Source organism: Melospiza melodia, chromosome Z, assembly GCF_035770615.1.
Source record: "Melospiza melodia melodia isolate bMelMel2 chromosome Z, bMelMel2.pri, whole genome shotgun sequence".
NCBI lineage: Eukaryota > Metazoa > Chordata > Aves > Passeriformes > Passerellidae > Melospiza > Melospiza melodia.
Genome location: NC_086226.1, coordinates 64,005,097 through 64,031,703, shown reverse-complemented (window position 1 = coordinate 64,031,703; position 26,607 = coordinate 64,005,097). Strand labels below are relative to the sequence as shown.

At 39.6% G+C, this 26,607-nt stretch overlaps 1 protein-coding gene across 1 annotated transcript in view; it reads left to right on the top strand.

Moving 5' to 3' along the window:
• SHB (SH2 domain containing adaptor protein B) overlaps nucleotides 1-26,607 on the top strand; it is a 57,418-nt gene that overhangs the window by 17,267 nt on the left and 13,544 nt on the right. The window contains exons 3-4 of the mRNA XM_063181222.1: nucleotides 17,172-17,387; nucleotides 23,531-23,702. Coding sequence (XP_063037292.1) covers nucleotides 17,172-17,387; nucleotides 23,531-23,702 — 388 coding nt within the window. The remainder of the gene's footprint in view (nucleotides 1-17,171; nucleotides 17,388-23,530; nucleotides 23,703-26,607) is intronic.

Here is a 26,607-nt window from a genome sequence, read left to right as displayed (position 1 = left end):
CCATCCTCATAGAGGTGTCGTCTCCTGTGCAGGATCAAAGTCCAGCCACCAGACACTTCTGGCAACATTCCAGGACCTCCGAGCCTCCCAAGGGTTGTCTCGGTGACTCTGCACATCAGGACTGCTGTGCTGAGATCCCACACTGGACATGTTAGATCTTGTAGGTGGGATGTGCCAACCCATGAGATCAGGGAAAGTGCTCAATGTGCATTTGGTGAGTCTGAAATTGACACAAAAGCATGCTGCCTCTACTCCTTGAACACTGGAAAATCTAAGTCATGAAAAGGCTTCTAGCCATAAATGGAAATCTGAATTCAAGTTTCAAACTGAAAAGATAAGCTTGTATGCATGCTCCAGGGATAGGTGAGTGATGTAGCAGAAGGATCTGTGTACTGGACTGAAGACCTAGGGAATCCCTAGAGCTTTTCCTAGGGATTCTCTAGAGCATTAGAATCATGGTACAGAGTTGCCTGTGTTGTTCAATGCTTTCATCAACTTGAGCAATTACATAATAGCAAAAGTGAGCACAAACTAAGGGAAGTGTGTGATGAGGCAGGGCAGGATTTTCATCCAGAGGGGCTTTAATGAATGTGAGCATTTTGTCAACAGGAGCTCTTTTAAAATTAAATGAGGGGTTATTAGAGAGAATTCCAAAAGAAAAATCACAGCTTTGTTCATAGGCTCACAATATTAGCCTCCTCTTATTTTCTTCTTTTTCTTTGTATTTATCATCCTGTCTCCATATGCATCATCCTGCCTGTACCATAGAACAGCAGTGATCAAGTCTAACTAGCTCATACTTAGAAATTTTGTGCTTGGGCTTACTTCTCTGAGGATGCAGAAAGCTGAGACTCCTCTATAGGTGCAGACAATGCTAGAAGAGTAAATGCCTTCTTGCGCTTCACTACTTCTTTCTATGGACTGAGGTAAGAGCCCATAGCTGCATCACAATGCAATCTCTAATGCATGACAGGTGGCCTAGCAAAAACAGTGCACCTGCCTTAACTGGGAGCTTCCCATAGACATGCTGGGAGAAGTAGCTCAGTCTTCATGCAAGCTATCACAGAAATGCTGGGAATATGGAGAAAACAGGATTCCCATGAACCTGGACCTACTTCAAAAGGTCTTGGGTGTCAGTTTCCCTTGTAACTAGAAAGGCTGTTTTTTGTTCAGACATGTAACTTCATCTGAATAGTCACTAGAGCACATTGGTGGTGAGTCAGATCTTGTAAAATTCTTTACCAGGTGGCCTCTGGCGTGTTGCTTGTTGGCACCGGGTTTGCAACTGCAAATAATATAAGAAAAGCAATGATAACTACTTTGATAAAGGCTTTGATTAGAATGCCTGGATTAGCACATACAGATGGGAAGTTTAGGAAGAATATTTTTGGCTTATTGAAAATCATGAAGCCTAGCAAGCTAACCAGATCTCTAAGCACTGTAGTGGCTCTGTGTAAAATTTGCTGTCTGTCTGTACTTGAGCATGGCAGACAGCTGTAGTGAACACAGGAGAAGCAGTGTATTTGTCCACTAAGCTCAACAGCTGGCATCATTTTCAAAAAGCTTTAAGCCCCTTCTTTTGTTTCTACATTTATGTGTTTCAAGTCTAATTCTCTTTGAGGGTCTAACAATAGGCTAGCCATAACTGGAAATGAGCCCCAAATGAGAATCGATCTATTGTGAATTCCTCATTAGCACTATTATCATCCGGTTTCCAGATGATGTGAATAGACCACATGCTGGTCATTCTAGTAAAAAAATTAAGATTTTTATTTTTTCCTTTAAAAGTGTGGGAAAGTGCAAGGTAATAATTTACTCTTGAAATTTAATGTGCATGTGCTCTCATCTCAACATTTGCAATGTGGAGAGCCACTGGGTAGGATTTGAAGATCAAAGATCAGTAGCACACAAAAATAAGTTTGTGATTGATAAGAAGATGGTTTTATTTGGTGTTGGGAGTTTCCTTTAGAGCAGCACTCGAAATCTTGGAGAGCTCTTCCTAGAAGTGACAAAGGAAGGATGTCTGATATGTTCTGAGCATTCCCCATCATTTGGAGCATAGTGCTAGTGTTACTGTCACCTGCTGCCATCCTGTAGTGCAGAACTCCCTGCGGCTCATGAGAAGTGAGGACATATGCTCTGAACAGCTGTGCTTCTTCTTTAAATATGCTAGATGCAATTTTAATTAGAAACCTCCTGGGCTTCAGCATCTATTTCAAATTGTTTCTTACTTAATTTGGAATTTGCCAGACATTCTATTGGGCAATCATTTAAAGGAAAGAAATTGTCTAAGAACAATTACAGAAGAGAACATCTTCCTTGGCATTAGGTCTAAAGTGCATGAATTTAGTGATGTGTGAAATAGTGCTGGGCATGCTTCAACACAAGTCCTTGTGTTCTCTGAGCAAAGCAGCAGATCTCACACGTGCCGTGAAACCCTACCAGTTTAGAAGCATGTCCAGTTGCCAAGATCATCAGTACTTCTCTTCCTGTCTTCATGAGCACTTGTACCCCATCAGTGACTGTGAGAAGATAAAGCCAGAAAGGGGAGAGCCTAGTTTCTCATGTAGTGAGAGACTGTGATGTGCAGTCGTTGCTGCAGCTGGGTGCATCACTGGGCTGGAAACCAGCTGTGCATAAAATTAATACAATTTCTTTATGTTTAAAGATGCTTCCTCCCCTAGAAAGATTTAAGGTGTTCTCTCTAATGTTTAATGCTACAAGTTTAATTTAATGTTGGTTTTGTTTGTGTTTCTACACCTTCACCTTGCGCTTTTGATTTGATATAGTTTGGAAATGGACTAAATGTGAAACTTGAATCACAAGACTGAATAAAAATTGAGTTTTTCAGTTTCTTGACTCTTGTTCTCATTAAGACAAAAGTTTATGCCCAAAATAATGGAAACAAGATGTCCAGAACTTTGGAAACATACATCAGAATTATAGTAGACTATCTGAGGATGCATGCTGATGGACTGTAACTTCATTTATTCAGTTTCCTTGCTCACTGTCTGATGAACATGTACTTGCATAAAAAGCAAAATGAAGGAATGGATGTTTGGGAAAAAGAGACCAATGAGGTCAAGGTGCTATTTAACCTTTGCCTGCAATCTGGAGGACTGGTGTTGGCAAAGAAGGAGTCATTTCAAGACACTTTTGATGAAGATGGTTAGTTTGACAAAATCTATCTGCTTTCCTAATATAAGCAACGTGTGTAATGTATGCAAGTGTTTTTTCCTTGGTGCCTACCTGTGCTTTGCATACAGCATTGCCTGTGGCATAGGGAGTTAGGTTTGTGTTTCTTAATATGCTGCTTTGATTCTATATCTGTTTTCACCTGCCAGTTACCACAGGGCTTCCTTCTACTCCATCCTTCTCATCCCCAGATAAGTTTCACGATTTTGGACTGTTCTTCTTAAGAACAATGATACTTTTAATATAGAATGTGAATTGCCTGTCCTTTCAAGACAGCAATGCTTCTGGCAGCAGTTTGAGTAGCACTGAGGTCTCTGTGGTCCTAGAGGATCTTTAATTGTAGCACTCCAGCAGTTGTGTCTTGGAAATATGAAAAAGAGAACTGTGACCCTAGAGTGAAAAGAATTCAGTCAATTGGAACATTGGTATTCTTTTGGTTACAAAGGTGAAAGAGCTACTGTTTTTTCATTTTGTGTCCTGCTGATCTGTTCAAATCCTTTACATCTCCCTCCCATCTCCCCTCTACCCTCCTCTCCCCAGCTCTTACCCTCTAGTACCACGTATGTTGAATTTGGAGGTGTCTCACTTCTCTGGTCATCGACTTGATCTTGGTACAAAGGATTCTCTTAGGCAGAACATGCCTGAATGTGAAGGTATATTGCCATGAGGGGATCCTCTGCCTGCCCTGTAGAGATTGGTGTGAGTTGTATAAACTCTTAAATTGGATAAAGTAAATAAAAAATGACACTGTTCTGCATTTTCCCTTGTAATCAGACCTCTGTAGACTGTGATTCCTTCTGATTTAATCAGTGTTCCATCTGTTCTTTCCATGCCTGGAAAGACTTAGAGGCAGTGAACAGAAACTGAAGTAACAGGTTCATTGAATACAGAGGGGAAAAAAAATCTCACTATGAGGACAGTCAGATTGTGGAGAAGGTTGCCTAGTGAGATTTTGTAGTCTCTATCTTCAGAATTTTTCAGGACTGGACTGAAAAACCAGAATGTGAGTAACCTTGTCTGACTCCGTAGCTAAAACCTGCCTTGAATTGGACATTGAACAAGATTGCTTCCACTTCCTGAGATTTTGTTTAACCGAGCTTATTTTATGATCCTGCAACTGATTTGTGAAAGTGAGAAGTGGCTGTGAGAGTTAGCATATCCCAGACTAGATTGCTGGAACCCATGTTTGTTTAGTCTCAGTTGATTTCCAGCTTCATACCATGACAGTATGTTCCCAATACTGATCCTTTTAAACTTTATCTCTGGGAAGACCAGACAGGTGACTGTGAGGCACAAGGAAACAGTCTGCTGAGATGTAGCTTGAGCAGGGGCTTATGCGCAAATACTCTGGTTTTGTGGAGGTAACCCTAGATGGGCAGACTCCATGCTGAAAGCATGCTATTGAAGCAAGGAAGTCTGACTCTTGACAGCTGTTCACTATCAGTTTGTGGGGCGGGAAGGAGCAGAGGCTGAACAGATGGGTTTCCAGACTGCACTCAGCCTGTATGTGCACTTCTGGACTCTGTTGGCAGGAACTGTGGGTACTTTCCAGGTGGAGGTTATGATGGAAGCATAGGTGACTGATGCCATTGTGCCCACAGCAAAGGAACACTAAACTCATTTTTGGTCTGACTGGGAGGAGTGTTATTTTATTAGATAGGGGGACATCAGAGGTACATCTTGCCAGCATATCAGCTCTCAATCTTCTCAAGCTGATGCCAGCTCTATTGCTTCTTGCAACATGGCTCAAAAGCAGAATGTGGAGAATTTGTTACATGAATAATCAGCATTGTATGGTAGATGTAGACTGTTGCTGATGAGTTTTACAGGGATTTGTTATATGGAGATGTAATAGCGATATTAAAAAATGAGACATGCACTAGGGACAAAAAGTGATACAAAAATGCCTTGTCACTCTTGTATGTATCCTCAATTATGCTTTGTTTTCCGTTTCTCTTTTATTCTTTTGCAAAGAGGCTTTTAGCCAAAGGAAATGTGAAAATGTTTAAGAGCAGCACATTAATAAACAAGCTAGTGTCAGGATGACAACCCTGGGAATAGATATTTCTAGCCTAACCCTGATTTGTTGTATTTTAAAGGCACCTACTGGACTTTATGCATGCCATCAAGCCAGAAGGAATTTCTACCATTTCCCCAGCTAGCTGTGCTCAACTCAAAGGTCCTGCTTGGGGGTCCTTCCACCCCTCCCCCCACAAACTAGTGAGAGTTTTTTCTCAGAAGAACTTTCTTAATCATACTCTTTCATATTATACTCTCACTTACTCAAATCACTTTGGGTTTTTTATCTGCCCTGTACAGAAGAGTTAAGTAGGCTCAAAAAAGCTGGTACAGGAAGTATTAGTTAAGCATGAGGTAAACAGAATAGTTCTTTGAAGGAACAAGATACCCTTTCAGCCCTGATATGTTGTCATCTTTATTGTGCTTAGCTTGCAAGTAAGCGAATAAAATTTTTTGCCTGCTGTTTTTGCATCCAGACTCTGGAAATTCCAAGTGGCAAAAATTTGAGTGAAACCTTTAGTAAATCCGGTCTGTTTCTGACATCAGCTGTAATGTAGTAGCTAGTATGCCTTTTTCAGTTAGGAAACCCAAACCAGATGAGTGCTTTCATATCCTTGGAAGTAAATGACACTTGAAGATTCAGCCAGTTCTGTGTCTACTTTTGCCACAGAGACTGTACATCTTGCCACATCAGTTTACCAACAGTTTAATGTGGCTTCACAGCAGTGTCATAAAACAAACTTAAAACTTCAGTGAGAAGTGGTGAGAAACAGTTTTTGTGCTCTTTGCATTTTATGTTGGGTGGCAAAAACATACAGCTTCTCTCTTTCTCTGATTTCTGGCTATGAAGAACTCTGGTTGAAAATGCTCCTTTGCAGGAGCTCAAAAATCTACGCAAACCCACCTGTTCATGATCATTCTGGCTGCTAAAATTATTAGAGGCAGTTGTCTGCAGGAGCAGCCTGTTCCTTCTGGCTGAGGTCAGGTAAGCTTCATCTGGTTTTGGTGTGTGTTGGTGTGCTGATATGTCCATTAATCTTTGTTATCCTTACTCAGGTAAAGACCTAGGACACCTTCAGTGTGTTTCTGCTTGTGATGGACTGTGTTGTGCTACTGTGATTGAATTTGTTGAATAATACCAATGTACAAATAGAAGATGGAAATATTCAGTCTTCATCTGGGCTTGAACAAGGCTATTCATTGTTCAGTTTCATGTGTAGGTGTCTTGGGAGAGTCCACATACATCTTGGTTTTATGAAGCAGGATGTAAGCATGCAAAACTGATGCTATAGCAGGTTACACTAACAATTAAGAGCAACACAGGTAAACCTGGGGGAAATTAGGTTTGCCTGAAGGAACTCGGCTTGCTTTCTGCATTCATTTTCTGTGGATATTTTGAAAATTCACTGATGAAACAGTGGGGTTTCTGCAGTTCTGCTTCTTCAGTTGAACAACAGTTGTGCTTGTCTGGGATGGGCTGCAAGACAGAAAAGCACGAGCTTTTTCTAGGCAAGTCCTGCAGCAGCAGTTATGGCTCTAATGCAACCTGAGATTGCCGTGAAGGTGTCTGTGCTGCTGCCTCAGTTGAAATAGAAGGGGAAGAGTGAGAAGAAGTTTAAAAAAAGGTGATGTCTTTCATATATACTTTTGATTTTGCATTATATTTTTGTAGAGTAGGACATACTATAGCTCTTTCCTTTGACTGTGACATGCACCATCACTGAGATCCTGGCATCATGGTAGAATAATAGAGCATAACTAAAAACAGCCTCTCTTATCTATTCTTAAAGGATATTTTTGTATCCATCTCTTAAAAGAGATAAAAAAACCAGCAAAAAATAAAGCCTTCCACAATTGTTTCCATGGGTGTTGTTTTGTGCATGGTAAATGTTTCCATGTTCACCGTTTGATGGTTTAGAGATGCATATTGAAAAGTAAGAGTGTAACTGGAAAATTTACCAGAAAGTGTTGACTCAGTTGCATCAGGATTGCAATGAATTTTTATAACCTTACTTTTTCTCCCTTGATCTAATTGGAAAGTATTAAATATTGCTCTTCCAGATTTGTGATACTTCCTTTGCAAGAAGTGAAAAAAGTACTGATTTATGATGTTTGCACATGACTGTTATTTCCTTCCTTAAAGCACCTGTTCTTAACGATTGTGCTGAATGCTAACCAGATTTATTTGCTGTTATGTATCAGTGTAAGCATAAATACTCTTGAGTGATGATGTGATAGACTGTATACATGCAAACACTGCTGCATGTTCTGTACTGTTGTATAAGTCTTGTCCAAGAGGAAAACCCAACACTGTGTAAATGACAGATTACTCTGCAGGTGGGCTTCTAACTAGGAATGGACATCCAATCTGGGTTTACCTGACTAGTATAATAATTACAGATAAATCTGGAAATACAGGCAAGGTACTGAATATTAGCAGCTGCACAGCTCAGCACAGAGTATTTGAAACCTCCAAATGCTAGATGCATTTGTTTCTCCTTCCATCAATCTCTTGCTGACCTACTTGACATAATGAGTGAAGAGATCATAGGCCAAAGAGGATGAATTTTCCCAGTAATTTCAGTGTTCATATCCCTGTCACTTTTTCTGTGCTGTCAGCTGTCATTTAATGCATGCAAGGCCTTGGATTGTGATAAGTAAAATCAATGGTTGCATGTAATGACAACTGAGCAGCTTTCTTCATCTAATCATGCGAAGGTAGAAGTCTAAACAAAACCATTTTTTCTCCAGGGCTGAACAGCAAATGCAAACCATTTTTTATTTCTACATTAATGATCCTTATGGCATGCATGTGCAGAACTGTGCTAGATTTTAAATTTACATTGGAGTTACACAGTTGGAGTTATATTTGGAAGCTTGTATGTCCAAGAGGTGGTGATTCATCTTCATTAGGTGCTGAATACAGTTGCTAGATTATCCCCATAACTCAGTTTGAATGACAGAACAGAAAGATTCCAACTAGGACAATACTTCCCTTGGGGAAAGTATGTAAAAGTGGGGAAAATTGCAAATGACCACAGTGGCTGATCTCTGCTGCTTGCAGTTTGCCAGTTGGAAAATTGCAAATGATCACTGTGGCAAATAATCACTGTGGCTGTTCCTTGCAGTGAACAGGAGAAAAACCAGATGGCTTAGCGTGCAGATGCTGTGTGGCTTTTAAGTCCTGCCAAAGGAGGAAACAGTACTGATAGTGCCTGCTCTTCCTGGAATGCTGGTTGGGGAAAGAGCTCTTACAAATGCATCAGATACTGCTTCCAGTGCTTTGACTTTTCTTTGTTTTCTTAGCATTTTTCTTTTTAAAAATTACTAATAAAGATAAAATAATGGACATTAGTTACCAGGAAAGTTTCAGGCTATGTTTTCAGCTGGCAGCTGGGGGGTTTTGAGGTTTTTTTGGTTGGTTGGTTGATTCTTTTTTAATCATGGTGATACAGTCATTCACAGGCTGGATGAAAACATTGCACAATTCACATTTCTGTGTTCTCCTTGATGATGTGGCCACCATGTCTATGGAATAAATCTGTTGTAGGAATTATTAAGTAGCAGTTCTTCTCCTTGCTTCTATGGCAAATGCTAGCAGGTGCCTAAAAGAAGATAGCATGTCTCATCTGGCTGAGAATACACCTCATCTGAGTTTGTTAAATCAGATATGGCATTTCTTCTGGCTACAAAAATCTACTGCCTTACTGTACCATGTAAGTTGTACCTGTAGGGAACTTCTTCCCACTATTTGTATCAAAGGGAGGAAGTCTGGAGGGAGGCCTCTATCTACTTATCCTTCTGTGCCCTCTCCCACATCCCTAGTAGGCTGTGCTCAAAGCCAGTAACGTGCAGAAAAGATAACTCCTTTCTGTATAATTCTCATAGAATTAAACCTCCAGCTCTCAGGAAACAGTTCTCTATATTGTCTTGATCCCTTTTGCTCCCTTCTGGTCACTCCTTGTAATATCGTTCTGAATATATAAATATATATATTTATACTCATTAAAAATAATTTTGATCTCATTTGATAATTTCATTCTTTTGACTAAGCTTTCAGCAAACAGATACTCTCACAGGCAGACATGATGCAAGAAAATATCTTCCTTCTGTGTGAGTCTTGAAGAGCATTTAAATTATGAATGGTTTCTTCTTCCACTCCCGCCCTCTCTCAAGGTAATTCCTGTGAAGGTGAGATTTTTTTCTTTCTGAAGAGCACTGGCAAGGGCATAGGGGGGCATCGGTAGCAGTCATGAGCAGCAGGACTGATCTAACTGCAGGAAACAGTCATTGTCACTATAAACTTCTCTGTCCCGACATGGGACAGCTTTAGCTTGTTTAAAATACTCATTTAGATGTTGGTGTTAAGACGGCTTTCAAGGAGAATTTATTCTGTTTGTGCTAATCTTAAAACAAATATTTTGGGACACTGTAGTTTGTGTCCTGGGCTGATGAGAACTCTTGTACTAACTGGCGTACATGGAAATTCCAGCACAGCGTTCTGTTTCCCAGAGGGCTTCTGTTCCCTCTTACCTCAAGAAATGAATCATCTTTTACACAGCTTAGAAGTTTTAGAGTATGGAATGGGGATCTTGAATTTTTTGGTTTGCACTGTTGCCACTTGGATTGCTCTGTTTAGACCATGAAACAATGATTCTTGAATCCCAAAGATCAGTATTCCAGGGAGGTCAAGAAAACCTACAAACGAACCAGGAACATAGCACTGTGATGTAACTGTCTGTAGCAGCATCTGTAGTTGGCTCTTGGTCAAGCAGCAGCAAATGTCCAGAATTGCAGAGTTTTTTGGATTCTTTGTTCTCTTATTTAAATAAAAAGGGCATCCCTACTCCTCTTCTATCTTACTGAAAAATGTGCAAGGAGTAAGTCGGTCAGCAGCATCAAAGCACCTCCAAAGAAGCAAAGTCTGCAGAAATCAAGAGTTTAAAACTGACAGTTAAACACTGCTTATTTATCAGAAAATATGGTGTTGAGAAGGAAGGCTTTATAGAATAAATTTCTGCCTTCAGGGAACTGGAGAAAGTTAATCTTTTTATTTCTTTGCCTCTGCCAAAAGAGAAATACATCTCCAAAGATAATTTTCATGTCCTTTAGAAACAGTATGGCTGTCCTTCCAGGCCACCAGGATTTAGGTGTTCTTCCCATGTGTTTTGTTTTTTTAATCAGCATCCTTTGACTCCACCAACACCCACCCCTCCTCTTCCTCACCCTTCCCACACGCAAAGACAAATGTGTACTTCCTGTCCTCTTGGGCAGGGTAGTGGTTGCTTGTTTTAATTCAGTACATACCTTCTGTGGAAAATTTTAATGGGAGTTTTTTGCTGGTTTATTGATACTTATCATAAACGGTCTTCTCCCTGCCTGCCCCTGCTCTGACTAGCCTAACAACTTTTCTTTATCAGGATTGCTGGAATGTAATGTTGCTTTGAATGCTTTTTCCTGGGGTAATGAGTCATACTTGGACTTTAGTAGTATTTCCGGCATGATGCAGGCATTGTGAAGATGTTGGTTTTCACATCATGTGGTTATGCCAAGCCCTCACAAGGAACAGGGGAACAAATGTCTGTTCATTCCTGGAAAGTGGCTCACTTCTGAGTCATTTGGCTTCTCTTTGGAAGAAAAGATGAGGGAAGGAAGATCTTCTCATATCCAGCTTTTCCTGTAGCAAAATCTGGAATAATTACCATTGGATGGTAGTTGCTGCAGTCTCAAAGCAAAACAGCTCTCCCTGCCACTGGAATATAATTGGTCTCCCTTGTATCGCAGCAGTTGGAGGCATCCAGCTGGATCTGGAAGCAGAGGGAAAAGCAGTTTGATTTCTGGTGGCCTGAGGGTAAAATTTGAACAGAGGTAAAACTTAGCTTCTCTGATGAATACGCTTTGTAGTAATAAAATGAGAATTCTGCATCACAAGTCCTAAAATATTTTCATACTGTCTTTCCAAAATGGATTTGACAAGAAGCAGTAATGGCAAGGCTTGGATAAGTAAGCAATTGGCTGAGTATTTTGACCTGTTTATCTGGGAATTAATTCAATGGAAGCAAATGTTCATATCAGGGTGATCTTTGCATTAATCTGTCTTATGCCTGCGGCAAACTGGTAAGTTAGTGGTTGATTGTTGCCTGCCCATACACCTGGAGCAAACAGCTCACTGCCCTTCAATGTGATTACTTGCCAGTTCAGTGATTTTCCATTAGAGCAGAACATGTGTAAAGCAGAGGTTTGAGCATTTCAGAAGAACTTATGCCTTGATAGCAAGCACTCCTGCAGATGGGTCTTTGTTGTCTGTGATCAGATCTGGCCCTGATGTGACTTTTACCTGCTAGAGATTGCCAGGCTGTCAGGATAATGTCAGGGGAGAAATGCATCAGATGCTCAGCAATGCCTCTCAATGTGAACCTGAGCATTTTCAAGTTTCTTTCTGCTTCCACTGATAATTTCTGGTTTTCAGTGGTAGGTGAGAATACAAGAAATGCAATTGGCTGTTGTCCTCAAACAGGTCTTGTTCCTGAGTTATGTTCTCACATACTTTGTTTTTTTTTTTTTTTTTTCCCAGACTTATCCACAAAAAGCCAGTATGCTTATAGCAAGTTCTCCAAACACTTTGTGGACTGCCCTTTTAGGGCTTTTGAATATAAAGTGTTTGAATCCACATTCCACAAATTCTGCTGTTCATAATTCTGCTTTGACTATCCTAGTTAAAGACAGGTTAGCCTGTTCTGCCATTGCAAAAACACTCCCTCTCCCTATAGGGAATTTTGTATACCTAGGGGGAAAAGATGCAAGAAGTTGACTCTGTTAAGGCTATAGTTGCTTGCTTGCTTTAATTAAATACCTGTATCTTTCTGATGATAAATCTTTGGTCTGTCTGTGTGCCTTGAATAGCAGCACAGTATATGGTGTTCACTGCAGGCTGGTTACAGTTTTGCTTGTAATTAATAGCAGGTTGTGTTTTTATTTGGTTAGTGGGAAACTGTATCTAGGTCAGTGGGATTGAAGTTGTTTAAATGCTGACTTCTGGAAAGAGAGCAGAAAAAAAAGCAACCATCTGTAATCTGAATCCAAAGGTAGAAGGATAGAAATTCTTCAACCTGACAGCTTGACAGCTGTCCTCTGTACAACCTTATTCTAGCATAGTGTTTACATGTTAATGTGCATTAAATAGATGAATAGATTAAATAGATGAATCTACTGGGCTTCCTGAAAATAACTATGTATTTGCAGGACTGCATGCCAAATGACCTTGAAAATCATTATACTTACATTAAAGGGCTTCTAGCAACAGCTGCTTGTTGGAGTTAGGAGTATTTCCAAGTATTTTGTTTCATGCTTTCTGAAGTAGGATGAAGATTTATTCAACAATTTGGCCAGATAAACTCTGTGAGTTCTGTACTGCTGAATGGAGTTGAGTGCAGCTAAATGTCCTCTATAAAATCCCTTTAATAGAATTCTGTTCTCTGTCCTAAGTATTGCTCTTAGGCTTGTCAGATACAAAGGGCTTTGATAACCCTTGTACTTTTCTTGAAAGTCAGTTTCAGTGGTAGCTTTTCAAAAGTTGAGCTTGCATCTTTGTACTGTTTCCAGCATGAGACCTTCATAGTCGGATTTGTCTCACTAGGACAGGGCTTTTGGCTAGAGAAAGCAGCTAAGGAACTGGAAGGACTGTCATTTGAATTTGGCATTAGTCTTGAAAGCAGTAGCTGAGATGGACATGGGTCTGGCTTATCACTTTTGCACCTGATATGTGTGAGCCCATGCACTTTGAAATCTGACATACTGGCAAGTAAAAACAGCTTTATTGTGCTTCTGTTGATCAATCTGTAAGTTAATGTAACTATATCCAATCCACTATAGCTTTCCCCGGTTTTCAGTAAATTACAGATGGCTGTCAGACTGATAAAGAACCACCTCTGTCTGTCTTACCACTGATGCTGTGATTGGTTGCATGCAATTTGTTTAAAAGTTTTCCCAATGAATAGCAGGGATTGAAAAAAATCAGGCAATTGATATAAGGCAGGGATTTTGTCTCCTGCAGGTTTAGACTCTTCCTGCATATTAGATGTAGACGAGCAAGATGTGCTGTTACTGTGATGCAGGAACCCCAACCTGCACAGAGTCATTGTCTTTCACCACACAGGAGAACAAAAACTCTTGCAAGCCCTTAACTTCAGGGAACATCTCTGTAACTAACATTCCTTACATGATTGTGGCAGTAAGACTCCTGCATTTTGCTTGTCTAGTGTTTCATCAAAAGATATGTTAAAAATGGGCTGTAAATGGCATTGAGTTTATTACTGCCTGGTGACATTTACAGATGTGCTTTACTTGGGAAAATGGGCTTTTATATTATCAGAACTTTTTTTAACAGTGCAACTACATTGTTTGACCTCTTGTTACTGCATGCTTGAGTTTGAGATGAAGGAAATAGGCATTGGCATCTGGCCATTATATGTTTTTTAGTCTGTCGCAACCTTTTGGAAGGCAAGCTGTAGAAGTTTACCTGTTTGGTTTGGTAAAGAAGTAAAGAAATGTTGAAAACACTACTTCGTTGGCTTCATAGCTGTTCTCTGCCCTTAATGATATATCCCCTAATTCTCTTCAAACTATTTTCAGAAATATAGTGCATCTATGTGTAATCCTGTTCAGTTTTTTAGGGCTATTAAAGTGTTTGGTGTGGCTGATGTGGCTTCATGTCTTGTGGAGCTCTGTTCTGTATGTGAGTATTCAGAATTGTTCACCAAGTGGGAAGAACAATGTCAAGTTGAGTCTTGTATCTCATAGTGTTGTTTCTGTTTTGGTACCTCTCCTAGTCAAGTTCTTGGTTTTACTCAGGAGCCCAAACTTCTGGAGCCTGATTCTGTAATAACTGCTGATCTGTGAGAACAAGAATTGTCTGTGGGAGTCTTCCAGACTGCTAGCAAAATTAGTGCTTTCAAAACTTAAATTGTTACTTCTTCTGATAGCTAGTAACTTAATGCTGAATTGTATACAAATGTACTTTTAATCAGCAATAAGAATTCTAATTATATAGTTCATAAAAGTGAATTTCTAAACAAAAAGTTAAATTAACAAAGTTTTTTATTTCCTAATCTTTCCAAAGACTTTAGCCCTTAGAGCTGTCACTGTTAGAGGCTGTAAAATTACCATGAGAAAGGCTTCATCACAAATGTGCTGTTGTCTTCTATTATTCGATTCTTGAGTATCAAGTTTGCACTGAGCTATCTGTCTGTATTTTGCTAACACTGCTTATGGTACAGATTCAGCTGTTCTGTCGTTTATTGAAAGGAACTTTTTCTGATTTAGCTTACAGTAAAATTACTTTTATTTACAAATACTCTCAAAGGTGAATTTTCAAGCATATTTATACGAAGCTTTACAAAAGAAATTGGAAATGTGTGTAGAAGTGTGTGTGCATGCATGCATATGTTTTTATATATCACAGAATTGGAGACTATGGTGAGCTGGAAGGGATCCACAAGGATCATTATTAAGTCCAGTTCCTGGCCCTGCACTTTCCTCCATCTAGGTTGTAGCTTTTCCTAGAAAGACTTCTGTTTTAGAATCAAATATTCATAATTTTTCTAATTATGCTTCCTGAACATGAACCACCTTCTATTTACTGGTAAACTTTTGTGTATTGCCTGATGATTTGGTTTTCTGGATAAAAGAAAAATGTCAGGCAAGAGTTCTTGTATTGAAATATGCTCACACACAAAGAGCCAATTGCATAGCTGTATTTGGCACGCAAATTTGTGTTTGGCACTTTCAACTGATTCAGCTTCTGTTCCTCAGAAATGCACATTTCTTGGTGCAGCATTGACTGGGTCCACAGTGCGAAAGACAAAAAGATACATACCAGTTTTCTGACTTCTGAAAAAACCAAAATGTTTCTCTTTCTGAACCAAAGTATTGAAGAGAGCAGTGTATTCTTTCTATTATAGTTTTTTTTCTCAATGCAGCATTTTTTCTTGATGTGGTTGTTCATAAATAGAAGTGAAGAGGATGTGTCTTGCTTGTAGCATCAATTTTGGTGTATATTTCTTCAAAATTACCGTATTTTTAATGCATAAATGAAATAAATTTTTTTCAAGGAATAAGGGCACTGTCATTTTGCAGACTTTTCACTGTGCTTTGAAGGGGTTTGGAGAAGTTACTTGATTATAATATTCTTGTTGATATATTACTTGATTTATGACTTTTGTTGTTTTAACAGAGAACTGCTCTAGATCTTTCCTTCATTTGTAGCTTAAAAAGTTCTCTGAGTCTTTTCATAACTTTGCAATTTTCTATATTATTGGTGTTCTTATTTTGTTGTTGCAGTGATCGGTATAATCACACAACATCTGAAGTTGGAAGGGACCTCTTCATATTACATAATAAAAAATAGTCCTCTTCAAGCAGATTCAGCTAGAATAGATTGCCCATAACTATGTCCAGTCAGATCTTGAATATCTCCAAAGATGGATACTTCACAGGCTCTCCAGGCAACCTATTTCTTTGTTTGACCATTATCACAGTCAAAATGTGTTTTCTTGTGTTCAGATGGAATTGCCTATTTTTTGACTTGTGCCTGTTATATCTTGGCCTGTCACTGGGCACTGTCAATAAAAGTCTTTCTCCATCTTCTCTGTCTTCCATCAGGTGTTTATATGCATTGATAATGTCCCCACTAAAACTTGCTTTCTTCCAGCTAGTCTGTCTCAACTCTTTCAGTCTCCTCATATGAAAAGTGGTTCAGTCCCATTACTGAGCTTCATGGCCTTTGCTGAAACTTCCTGCAGTATTCTGTGGTTTTTTTGTGCTGGGCAGATGAGAACTGGACCCAGCAGTCCAGATGTGGCCTCTTCAGTGCTGAGTAGAAGGGAAAAATCCCATCTCTTGATCTGCATTCAGCACTCCTGGTGCACCCCAAGTTGGCTTGTCCCTCATTCCTGTAAGGGTGGATTGCTGGCTTGTGTTAACTTACTGCCTTTCAGGACCCCAAAGTCCTTTTCTGGTGAGCAACTTTCTAGCCAGTTAGTGTGCAATTTTCCAGCCTTCCTAGGTCTGTTTGAATGGTAGCACAGGCACCTGGTCTATCATTCACTCCACCCAGTTTTGTATGAGTAGATGCGGGGACTGTGGCTTTGCCTAACCAAGGCTCTGTAAACTCAAAAGAATGAAGACACTTCCCATGACCTACCTGGTATTCTGCCCTGGGGCTGCACCTCGCATGAGGGGAAGAAGGTACCCACAATGTATCACTTGGATCTCCTGAGCTACCTCTTGTGCCTGTTCCTCCTTACTGCTTCTTCTGATTTTGCCCAAAACGGTTTGGTTCTGACGGCTGTTCAGGCAGCCGAGAGCTGCTGTTACGACTGCTTTGATGTGAGATACACACTAATGCTTTTCTTTTAGTTCTTACTCTAGTTCTAGTTTTCTTTAAGTTCTTTTAGTTCTTACTCTAGTTCTAGTTCATTTTTTGCTGATATTCTGTAGGTGTAAAGGCAGACAACTTGTTTTTTATCAGCATATACAATAGTACTGTGGGATTTATTTTTTTTCTGTTCTTTGTGTCTTCAAATTTCACTTCGGAACCATCTCTTCCTGAAGAGCTAACTATACACAAATTTCAGTGTTCTTGGGAATTTATGTACAGTTGCTTGTGAGTGTGCTTTTTAGCAGCTGACAGGGATTGTGTGCTTCCTGCAATCTGGCTCTACACAAGCTGGGAAATGTTGGTGGAGGCTTGAAGCTGTGGTGGTTAACTGGAGCAAACTTTTGCTTCCAGCCAGTTACCAGTGTAGAGGTAGAATTTAGAAATCTTGTACAAGCTTGTCATCTCTATAATTACGTGGCTATTAAGAAATGGGTGGAAGTTGAATGCTCTAAAATTATAGACTGTAATGATAAGACGTGGTTAGTAGTGATTCTGATGCAATTTTCCTCCTTGCCAACAGAGTTTCAACAGCAGGAAGGCATGAAGTCCCATCAGAAAAACATGCAGCTCTATGACACACCCTATGAACCAGAAGGCAGTGGTGTGGAATCTGATTCTGAAAGTGTGGTGAGTCGCCGTTTACGAGAAAGCAAATTGCCACAGGATGATGACAGGCCTGCAGATGAGTACGATCAGCCGTGGGAGTGGAACAAAGTCAGCATCCCAGCTTTGGCAGGTAGGATTCCTAGATCCCAGCCTCAAAATTCCCTCTCACAATTGTACTATATACACTTGCCTTTGGGGTAAATCAAATAGTTATGCTCTTTTGTGTATGTGTGTGTGAAGAAATGTCTGTAAAGTGAATGTGGGTCATCTAAATCTTTACCTACTGCAGAAATACGAAACTGCACTTTTTGTTTGGTATTTCAGCCAACCTGTTGTCAATCATCTTAGCAACTTATTTCGTAAAAGTTCTGATTCCCCTGCTCCTTCTCCCTTCTTTCATTTTAATGGATGGGATGTAGATAGAGTTAATTGTTGAGTATCTCTGTGGTGAGGAAGTTGCTTTGCAGGGTCCTGAAATTGTGGAGCTATTCTCAAAGGGACAGTGTGATGAAGTGTTGGGGGTGAGGCAGGAAGAAAAGAGGAGTGACTCCAGGACCGAACATGGAAGAAGCCTGAGAGCAATGATTACTGGGTAGTCAGTGTGCATTTATCCTAAGTAAATCCTGCTTGACAAACCTGTTTGCTTTCTGTGTTAAAACTACTAGATCTCTTAATGGAAAGAGAGAAGTAGGTCTCATCTGTGTAGACTTTAGCTTTTAGGATGTTGTGCTGTGGCATCAGCTGTGTCTGGAATGTTGTAGTCCATGTAGGATGGACTAGTAGATCTGCAAAACCCTTTCAGAGTCATTGACCTCAAAGGGTAGTGTTAGTGATTCATACTCTTCCTGGAATCTGGTTACAAGTGTGATTCCTCCAAGGATATGTTCTGAAACCCTTCCTGTTTAGCATAGTTATTAGTAACCAAGAGCAGAAGGAGAGGAAATGCCCCTTATCAAGCTTGGAATAACAGCCAAGGGAGGGGAGGGTACGTACAAAGCTGCCATTCTGAGGGACTTGAACAGGCTGGAGAAATGAACTGACAACAAGCTTACAAAACCTAATGAGAGCAGACCTAAAGACTTGCATCTGGAGCAAACTAAGCCCCTGCAATGATATGGACCTAGATGTGGTTGACTTGCTGGGCTACAGCTTGGCTAGAAGGGGCTTAAACAGTCCTAGGGGAAGTGGACTAAATGTGGCTAGCAATACTCCTCACCATGATGAAGGCTAGTAGCATGCTAGCCTGTGCAAATAGGAGCAAGCTAGTGGATGAAGCAAAGTGAGTGTTCCTCTTTACTTCATATTTCTTGAGCTATGCATAATGCTGTGGTAGAATTCTGATATAAGAGGGATGTTGATAAACATTTTTGTTAGCATAGAGCCAACAAAATAACAAGAAACTGAGCACATGACAGCACATGTGAAGAGATGCTGAGAGACCTGGGCTTGCTTAGCCTGGAGAAGAGAAAACTTTGAGTGGGACATAGTGGGAACTTTCTAATGCCTGTGAGGAGATCCTCTATAAGATGGAGCCATTTTCTTCACAAATGAGCAGGTGTGTGATGGGAAGATGAGATATAAGATGAATCAGTAGAGGTTCTGACTCAAGTTGGTTTTTTCTCTGCAAGAACAGTCAAGTATTGGAAACAATTATTCAAGGAGCTCTTGCAATCTCCATATTCCGTTTTTTTTTTTGTCCTGTGGGAAGAAATGACTGGATAAACAACCTGATCTGATCACATAACTTCCCACACAAGGTCAGTGATTGTGTGCTACCCAGAAGTAATTCTTCTTTCAAAAACCAGCAACTTCACTGCTTAATGATGCTGAGATGCAAGTTGTGGACCAGTATGCATGTGTCTCCAGTGAGATCACATTTCCCAAATTTTTCAAATTGTAATAGAGCAACTACAGAGACTGGATTTTAAAAGTTAAGTCTAAAGAGTCATATATAGACATATGTAAATTATTGTCCTTCATGCATTGGTCATATTATATGAAATCTATGAGTTTTAATTAATTTGGATCTTGTCTTAACCTCTGTATTCATCTTTGTGTCCACTTTTTTGGTCTTTATGAGATAAATTCTGAAATAGGGTTTTTCTGCGTTGTTTTGAAATAAAGAATCTTAGTGTTTTGTTTTTTTTTCTTTTTATCTACTTTTCAGTTTTTATATGTAACTGTAAATTAACAAGGTCAGTCCAATACAAGATTTTATGATTGGCTTATGTGTAAATATTCTTGCAAGTACTATGCAGTTACGAAAGCACATGGAGCAAAATATTGCTTTACCAAATTAATAGACTAAAGACAGGTTTAATTAAATGGTATTATGATATGATTGGTTTACTTACAGGCTCAGCATAGAGAATTGTTATTTAAAATAAGAAGAGTAAACGCTTTTTGAGATTAATTGGATTTCTCTCATTACGGCTGCCATTCATTATAGATTAATTTGTTTTAGGTACAAGGTTATTTTAGGTACAAGAATTTCTTTTGTCACAAAGAAATGTCTAAGGATTGGCCGCAAGCCTGATTGCAAGCTGCTGTTTCATCTAGTGTCTCCAGAAATCATCTTTGTCCTAGGAGTAGTAAATGTTTAAAATAAGGAATGAAGAGGTCCAGCTCTGAAGTTTGAAATGGTGGAAAGTTTGCAATGGAGAAGTGTTGATCCCCTGCTGAGATGTATGAAGTGCTCTTCTGACTTAGTCGGTGGTTCCATAGTATAGAATCTGGAAAGGGGTTTTTCAATTCTTAGCTGAGGTGGATTTTTCTGAAAAGTGCAGTGTTGGTCTAACTATTAAAAATTCTAGCAATGGGTAAGTCCCATTTACAGGCCCACAATTACCATCTTCCAATTCTGTGGAACTGTGGAGATCCTGGAGGGATCCTCTGCTGAAACTTTCCTATTTTGTGGAATTCATCTGGAGGAAACAACATACATTTGTGATGAGAGTTGCAGACACAGAGTCTTATGAAGCAAATGTTTTTGATTTGTCAGGTGATAGACTGTAGAAACAAAACAAAATCACCAGCAACACTAGAATTACCATGAACCTAATTACTCATGCAGGTCTTCGAAGGAAAAAAAAATTGTTCTTCTGCCATGATTTCAAGATTTGTTGCTGAAGCATAGCTAAAACCTTTTTGTCTCCAGCCTGGACTTTGAGATTTGTCAGAATGAAAGTGTGCACAAGCTATGAAGTGTGCTGAGGCTGAGGGCAGTGTGTCTGTGCTCTGACTCCTAAGGATGAGGCTGAGGCTGGTGTCATGCTGGCATTGTGGATGGAGCAAGATGTACATAGCCTATGGATTTGGCTGTGTTAAAAGATACGTCTCTGTCTAGCAGAGCTGGAATGCCGCATTTTGACTGTCTGCAGCTGGAGTTCTTTTACAAACAATTTTGGGGTTGTTTTATTGGAGGCTGTTCAGCTGAAGCTAAAATGTGTTTTTGATGGCTTTTATGGGAAGCGAGCAGGTCTTGTTAGAACTCCCACTGAGCTGGGCAGACTGGTTTGCCCAGAAGAGTTGAGGCTGGCAAAGCAACAGGAACAAAGTAGCTTCCAGGTACACAAGTCTGGCTGGAAAAAGAGATAACACCAGGGAGAGCCCACTGGATAGACAGAAGATAGCATGGCATCAGAGCACCTATTGAAGAATGTCACACTGAGACTGGCTTCCACTGAGTTTGTGAGAAATCTGTGCTCTTCAAACTGTCGTGTGGGCACAGAAAACATTGGATAAAGGAAATGCTTGTGAAGTCTGTAAAGCCAGTCTTAGTATTGCGTTACAAAATGTGTGACCCTCACTTACAAAGAGGGTCTCAATGGTCAAGAGGGCCATTTGGTAGCAATTTCCAGCACTGATCATGGGCTTATGGAAGAAGGACTTATAAATGCCAAACTTTTTCTGACTTCTTCTGCTGTTGAATGGAAGATGCTGCCTAGGACCCTGAGCAAGGGAATTCTGATCTAAAGCAAGGGAATTCTGGCATGCCACTGTCACAGGGGTAGGGTGGGAATTACAGGGCAGTGGAAGAGAGGCCACATGAGGAGTGTGGAAGTAAAGTATTGCAGTCTATTCCATAACTGCAGTGGCTGGATATACTTTAGCTCTGTTTAAGAGAGGATTCATAGCAGCCAAAACTCAGATTACAGCATTGGGTGGGGAGGTACCTGACTGAGTATCACACTTGTCACTTTAACCTGCTTGGATAGCCCTTCAAGACTGCTTCTTCCTGGCGGAAAAAAAAAAAAAAAAAAGCCAGAAGTCCAGACACATGTCTGAACTTTTCAAACAGAGATAAAAGCCCCAACATTCAAAAGCATCTGAAATTTGACTTTGTCCTATTTTGGAGAATAGTTCCTATGTCTTATCATCATGTTAGTGACTTTCCACACAAGCTGGTAAAGATAAAAAAAGTGGAAACATTTTTAAACTAAAAGAGGAGACATTTAGATTAGATGTTAGGAAGAAACTGTTTAGTCAAAGATGATGAAGCAATGGAGCAGGTTGCTGTGTGTGAATTGTGGATGGTCCTTCCCTGGAACTGTTCAAAGCCAGGTTGGATGGGGCTTTGAATAATGTGGTTTAGTGGGCAAAATCACTGCCTGTGGTGGCATCTCTTTGCTCTTAGGGTTTTGCGACTAGATAATCATTAATATCACTTTCAGCTCAAGCCATTCTGTGATTCTGTGTTAAAATCACAAGCTGTTAACAGTCAGAACTGAGTTTGTTATGTGAACAGAGTTTTTTGGCATCTGAAAGGTGTTCCTTGTTTGGAAGGTGACAATAAGCTCACTGGGTTTCAGAGAGTACCCAAGTTACATCCGGGTGTCTTTCTTAAAGTAATAATACTGCTTGTATATGTCACAGGCAGGTATCCACATGCAGTGTTTCTCCTTGTTATGCTAATCAGCTTTCATTATCCAGTAATGAGGTTAAATCTGAGTTTATATTAAGAAAGAATCAGCATATTTCCACTATGTATACTTAGAAATGTGATCGAATACGTTTGCCTAAATTTTACAATAAAAAAATTGTGCCTACTTTCTCTGAGTAGAGGGGCGATTTGGAAGTGTCCTAAGCTTCATGACAAAAGCATAAACAAATTTTAAAAAATCAGCTCCAAAACATTTTCCTCATCCAACATGTCTCTGTGCATTATCATTTTGAACTTAAACATGGCAGCTGTCTGCTTTAAAACACCTAATACTGTCAGCCACATGCCTACTTGGCTGTTATAGTAAGTTCACTTTTAAGTGCATGAGGCCTATAAGTGTTGCAGGAAGTTCCTTCAGTTTTCCTTGTAACATTTTTCTCCAGTATTGCAGTTGAAACTCACACAGGGGCTGATGGAGCTGTTTGTGCTCGTGAGCACTGTGCTTTTTACCTCCTGACAGAGTCAAGGTTCTCTGCCTGGTCCTCACTAGGATGGCCTTAATACACAATCATTTGCAGCTGGGAATGTTAATTTTTGATGAAGCAGCAAATTGTAGAAGGCAATAAGAGTCAAGAATATGGTGTGGGTAGATTCTTTCACTGTTTCTGTCAACATTCTGTCCTTTAGTATTTTTTTTTTTAATTGTAGCTATGTGGAATCTTTAAGTGTAGAATGAGAATGCTGACATCATTAGTATGTGCTTAGCTACGGGTGTTGCACTGCTCTAATAAATTACAGCTTTGCAAAATAAGTTGTATTTCTTTTCTTGGAATAATGTAGCTAGTGAGAGAAATGATGAAAGAATATCTTTCTTTTGTCATGTTTCCTAGATTTTAAAAGCAAAAGCTTTGTGCCAGCAGCATGTGAGTGGATGCACTGTTAATTCTTTGCTGCTTGACAGTATTTCTGATATGGATGTTAGCTGCCTGATTTGCCCCCAGATCACTGTCAGGATGATACCACATAACCTGAGGCAAACTGATGTTCTCACTTATTTCCTTTGGAATTATGGCAGGTGACTTAAGGCTCATTACTGTTACTTGTTTAATAGCATCAGCTCTGGAGGATCAAAGTATCACATGTCAAGATAAGCAGTAGTTACTATAAAAAGGTTTAGAAGAGCGTGAATTTTATTACTGGGAAAACAAGAGAATTTTAGGACTGTACTCTGCATAGTAAGAAACACTTTACCTGATACTTATAAATTTGTAGATAAAGCATCTATGGGTGTATGTTTATTCTCTGTGGGGTGTGACAACCTCTGTAAGTGCTACAACTCTTTTGGTCCTTGCTAACCTTGCCTGGAGAGGTAATTATTGTGTATCTTGCAGCCCAGTTTAATGGAAGTGGGAAACGGCAAGCATCTCCTTCTCCCTCAAATGACCAGCACAGGCAATTAAGAGCACCTGGAGGAGGCTTTAAACCTATCAAACATGGCAGTCCAGAATTTTGTGGGATCCTGGGAGAGAGAATAGATCCAACTATTCAACTGGAAAAGCAGATGTAAGTAAGCACAGTAATTGCTCTCTAGCTCTTTGCCTCCCCACTTACAGGAGCAGTAAGTACCCAGATCCTACTGTCCAGCTTCCCTCCTCAGTATCCCCAAAGCTCCAAAGATTTACTCTTACTAGTCCTGCAAATTGTAAGTAATTTTTGTGGGGGAGCAAAATAGTGTTAAACAGGAAACTCATCTCAGAAACAGTGAATTTTATCTGTCAAGTATTCAGTTATTCCATTTTCAACCTTGTTGTTTATACTGCCTTAGGGGAAAAAAAGTTGTATTTCACATGTAACCAAATTCAGTTTAAAGCTACATGAAACAAATATATTTGTGGCTGCAGAGGAGCATGTTTCTAATACATCTTGCATCTGGCAGTGATTCTCCTCCAGGGAGAGAATGATAAAACCACTTAAACAGCTTTCAGATAAGAGATTGTTATTTCTACCCTTGTGCTATCAAACTTGAGAGTGAAATTTAGATGCACTTCTATCTAATTCAGGTTCTAGGTGAATCACCTGTAGTAAATTGTCTGGTATCCACAAGAGTGGCCTCTGTCCTGCCTTATTGTTGCCTTCCTTGAACAATTTGGACAGACTGGCTTATGTGGTGAAATGACCCACTGTCCTGTATCATATCAAAGGTGAAGCCTCAGAGAAGGGGCCAGAATTCCTGCTACACAGAGAAAAATCCTGAAAAGTGAAAAAGTAGAGCAATTTACAAAAATTAGAGTGATATTCCTGGTCACTGAGAAGCCAGTGGATTCATGCAGTTAAGTGAAGAAGCTGTGTCTTGAATCCCTGAAGGCAGTCCACTCCAGAAACTGTTGTTCTGGGTTAGAGGCAGAATTTATTTGCACTGGAGAGGGAGGGCATAACTTAGCATGGATGTGAGTATGTGCTTTGTGAGAATGCTTTGTTCCTTAATGCTAGTGGTATTGAAAAGATTAAGAATCCTTTTGCTTAGAACCCTCAGTAGGAGGGTTTGAGAGGAAGTAGTTCCAGAAATTGCTTTCCCTTTGACATTTTATTTTTCAGGCTGCATTTGGAAGCATAAGTTTGAAACAGATAATATCATCCACATGTTGTCATGTTGCATCTAATCAACCTCAGCCTTTGAACCATCTGCCCATTCACTGATTGTATGCTTATCTCCAGTAGAGGAAGTACCAACCATTATTGTGAAATCAGTCACTGATACTGTTAGGTAAATAACTAAAAGGTTGTAAATTTAACTGTAGGTTTGGTCCTCCAAGTTGGGTAGTTCCAGCTTGCCAAAGTCGCTCGCCCAGTCCCAAATATATTAAAAATAATTGCAGGAAGGAGAGTGTCTGTTACCTACTGTTTGACTCACAAATATGCTGTGGTGTCATTCTGTCTTTTAGTTTAACTGCAGTTAAATGTTACAATTGAAAACTGCAGATCTAGTTTTTCCTTCTTAACTATTCAAATGTCAGTGACATGAGGGGTTTTTTTTGTTTCTTCAGCATGATGGATCAAACCTCGAATGCAGTTAAGAATGATGCATCACAAAATTAAAGAGTCCCCATTCATTTTAACATAGAATATTCATAATAATTCATGTTACTCATTTTAGTAGTGTGAGACCTCTCCACAGCACATTGCCAACCCCTTCCTTATTTTTCTTCAAAAGTGGAGTCTGTTTTTGCAGAAAGGAATACAAGAGCTAAAGAAAAGGATGCACACAAATTGACAAGTGGATGGGTAGGTTAGGATATTCCCCAAACACGCAGAAATACCAAGGTGAGTTAGTATATTAAGAAAATATTTTTAGTTACTTGTGACTGAGGAATCTGTAACTCTGAACTTACTAGCTCACGCACCCAGGGGAATCAAAGTAATTTGTTCTATTTCCTTAATAACAGTGTAAAGAAAAAGTGTGTTCTGCTATTTCCATTGTCTTATTGAAAGTGAATCCCTCCCAGTCTTATAATCAAGATCTTGTGGTTTCCTGTTTTGCTCTAACGCAGAAATAGAGTAGTATTGTGCATTATATAAGCTGTAATAACTTAGTATACTTACTGTATAATTGATGCTGCTCTCCTGTCTTCAGTGGAGTTGTGGCCTCTTAGTGGCCAAAACATGACCATTGACAAAGTAAGGGACGTCAGGAAGAGCATTCTGTAAACCACAATCAGGGTACTTACAAACCTGGGAGGAGATCCTCTTAAGGGTCAAAGTGTGTGATTATGTTAGAATTTTGCTTTCAGGTTTGCATTGTGTGCATGTGTTTTCCAGGATATCTTAGAAGACATTCAGGTTATTCCATACTTTTGCACTGATGTCTTTCACAAGCTGTCATTGCACTTTTTTAAAACCACATCACTGATGTTTGAATTTTTGACCTTTCTTCATAAATGCTTGTATGCTGACATTTAAAAAAAAATGAGCACACCCAGGACAAACAGACCCAATGCAGTTGAACAGCAAATCTCTCAGGAACTTAAAGCTGATTATCGCACTTTGCTTATCACACTAGGTAGCTGGAACAGGAGCAATCAGAGTGTCCCAATTACATGGGCATATGACTCACAAACAATTACACTTCTGGATACTGCTGCTTACTGTCAGGTGTAGCCAAAACAGCTTCCAGGCGTCACATCTGAATCAGAGTCTCATCCACTGTTAACTTTCAACTCTTAAAAGCAGGTTTTTCTTCCTTAAACCAGCCCTGTGTTCTTTTTCTATTTCTCTCTGAATATCAGAGTTCAGTATCTCCCTTCTTTTGGTAAGGTAATATTTCACTTTTGTTTTATTGGCCCTTTGGGGAGAAAAGAAAATAAAGATAATTGTAGCTAACAGGAAAAGTTTTTAAATTCTCCCAAATACATTTCTTGATTTACACTTGTATTAATATTATTCTGTCACACTCAGAACACAGTCTAGTCTT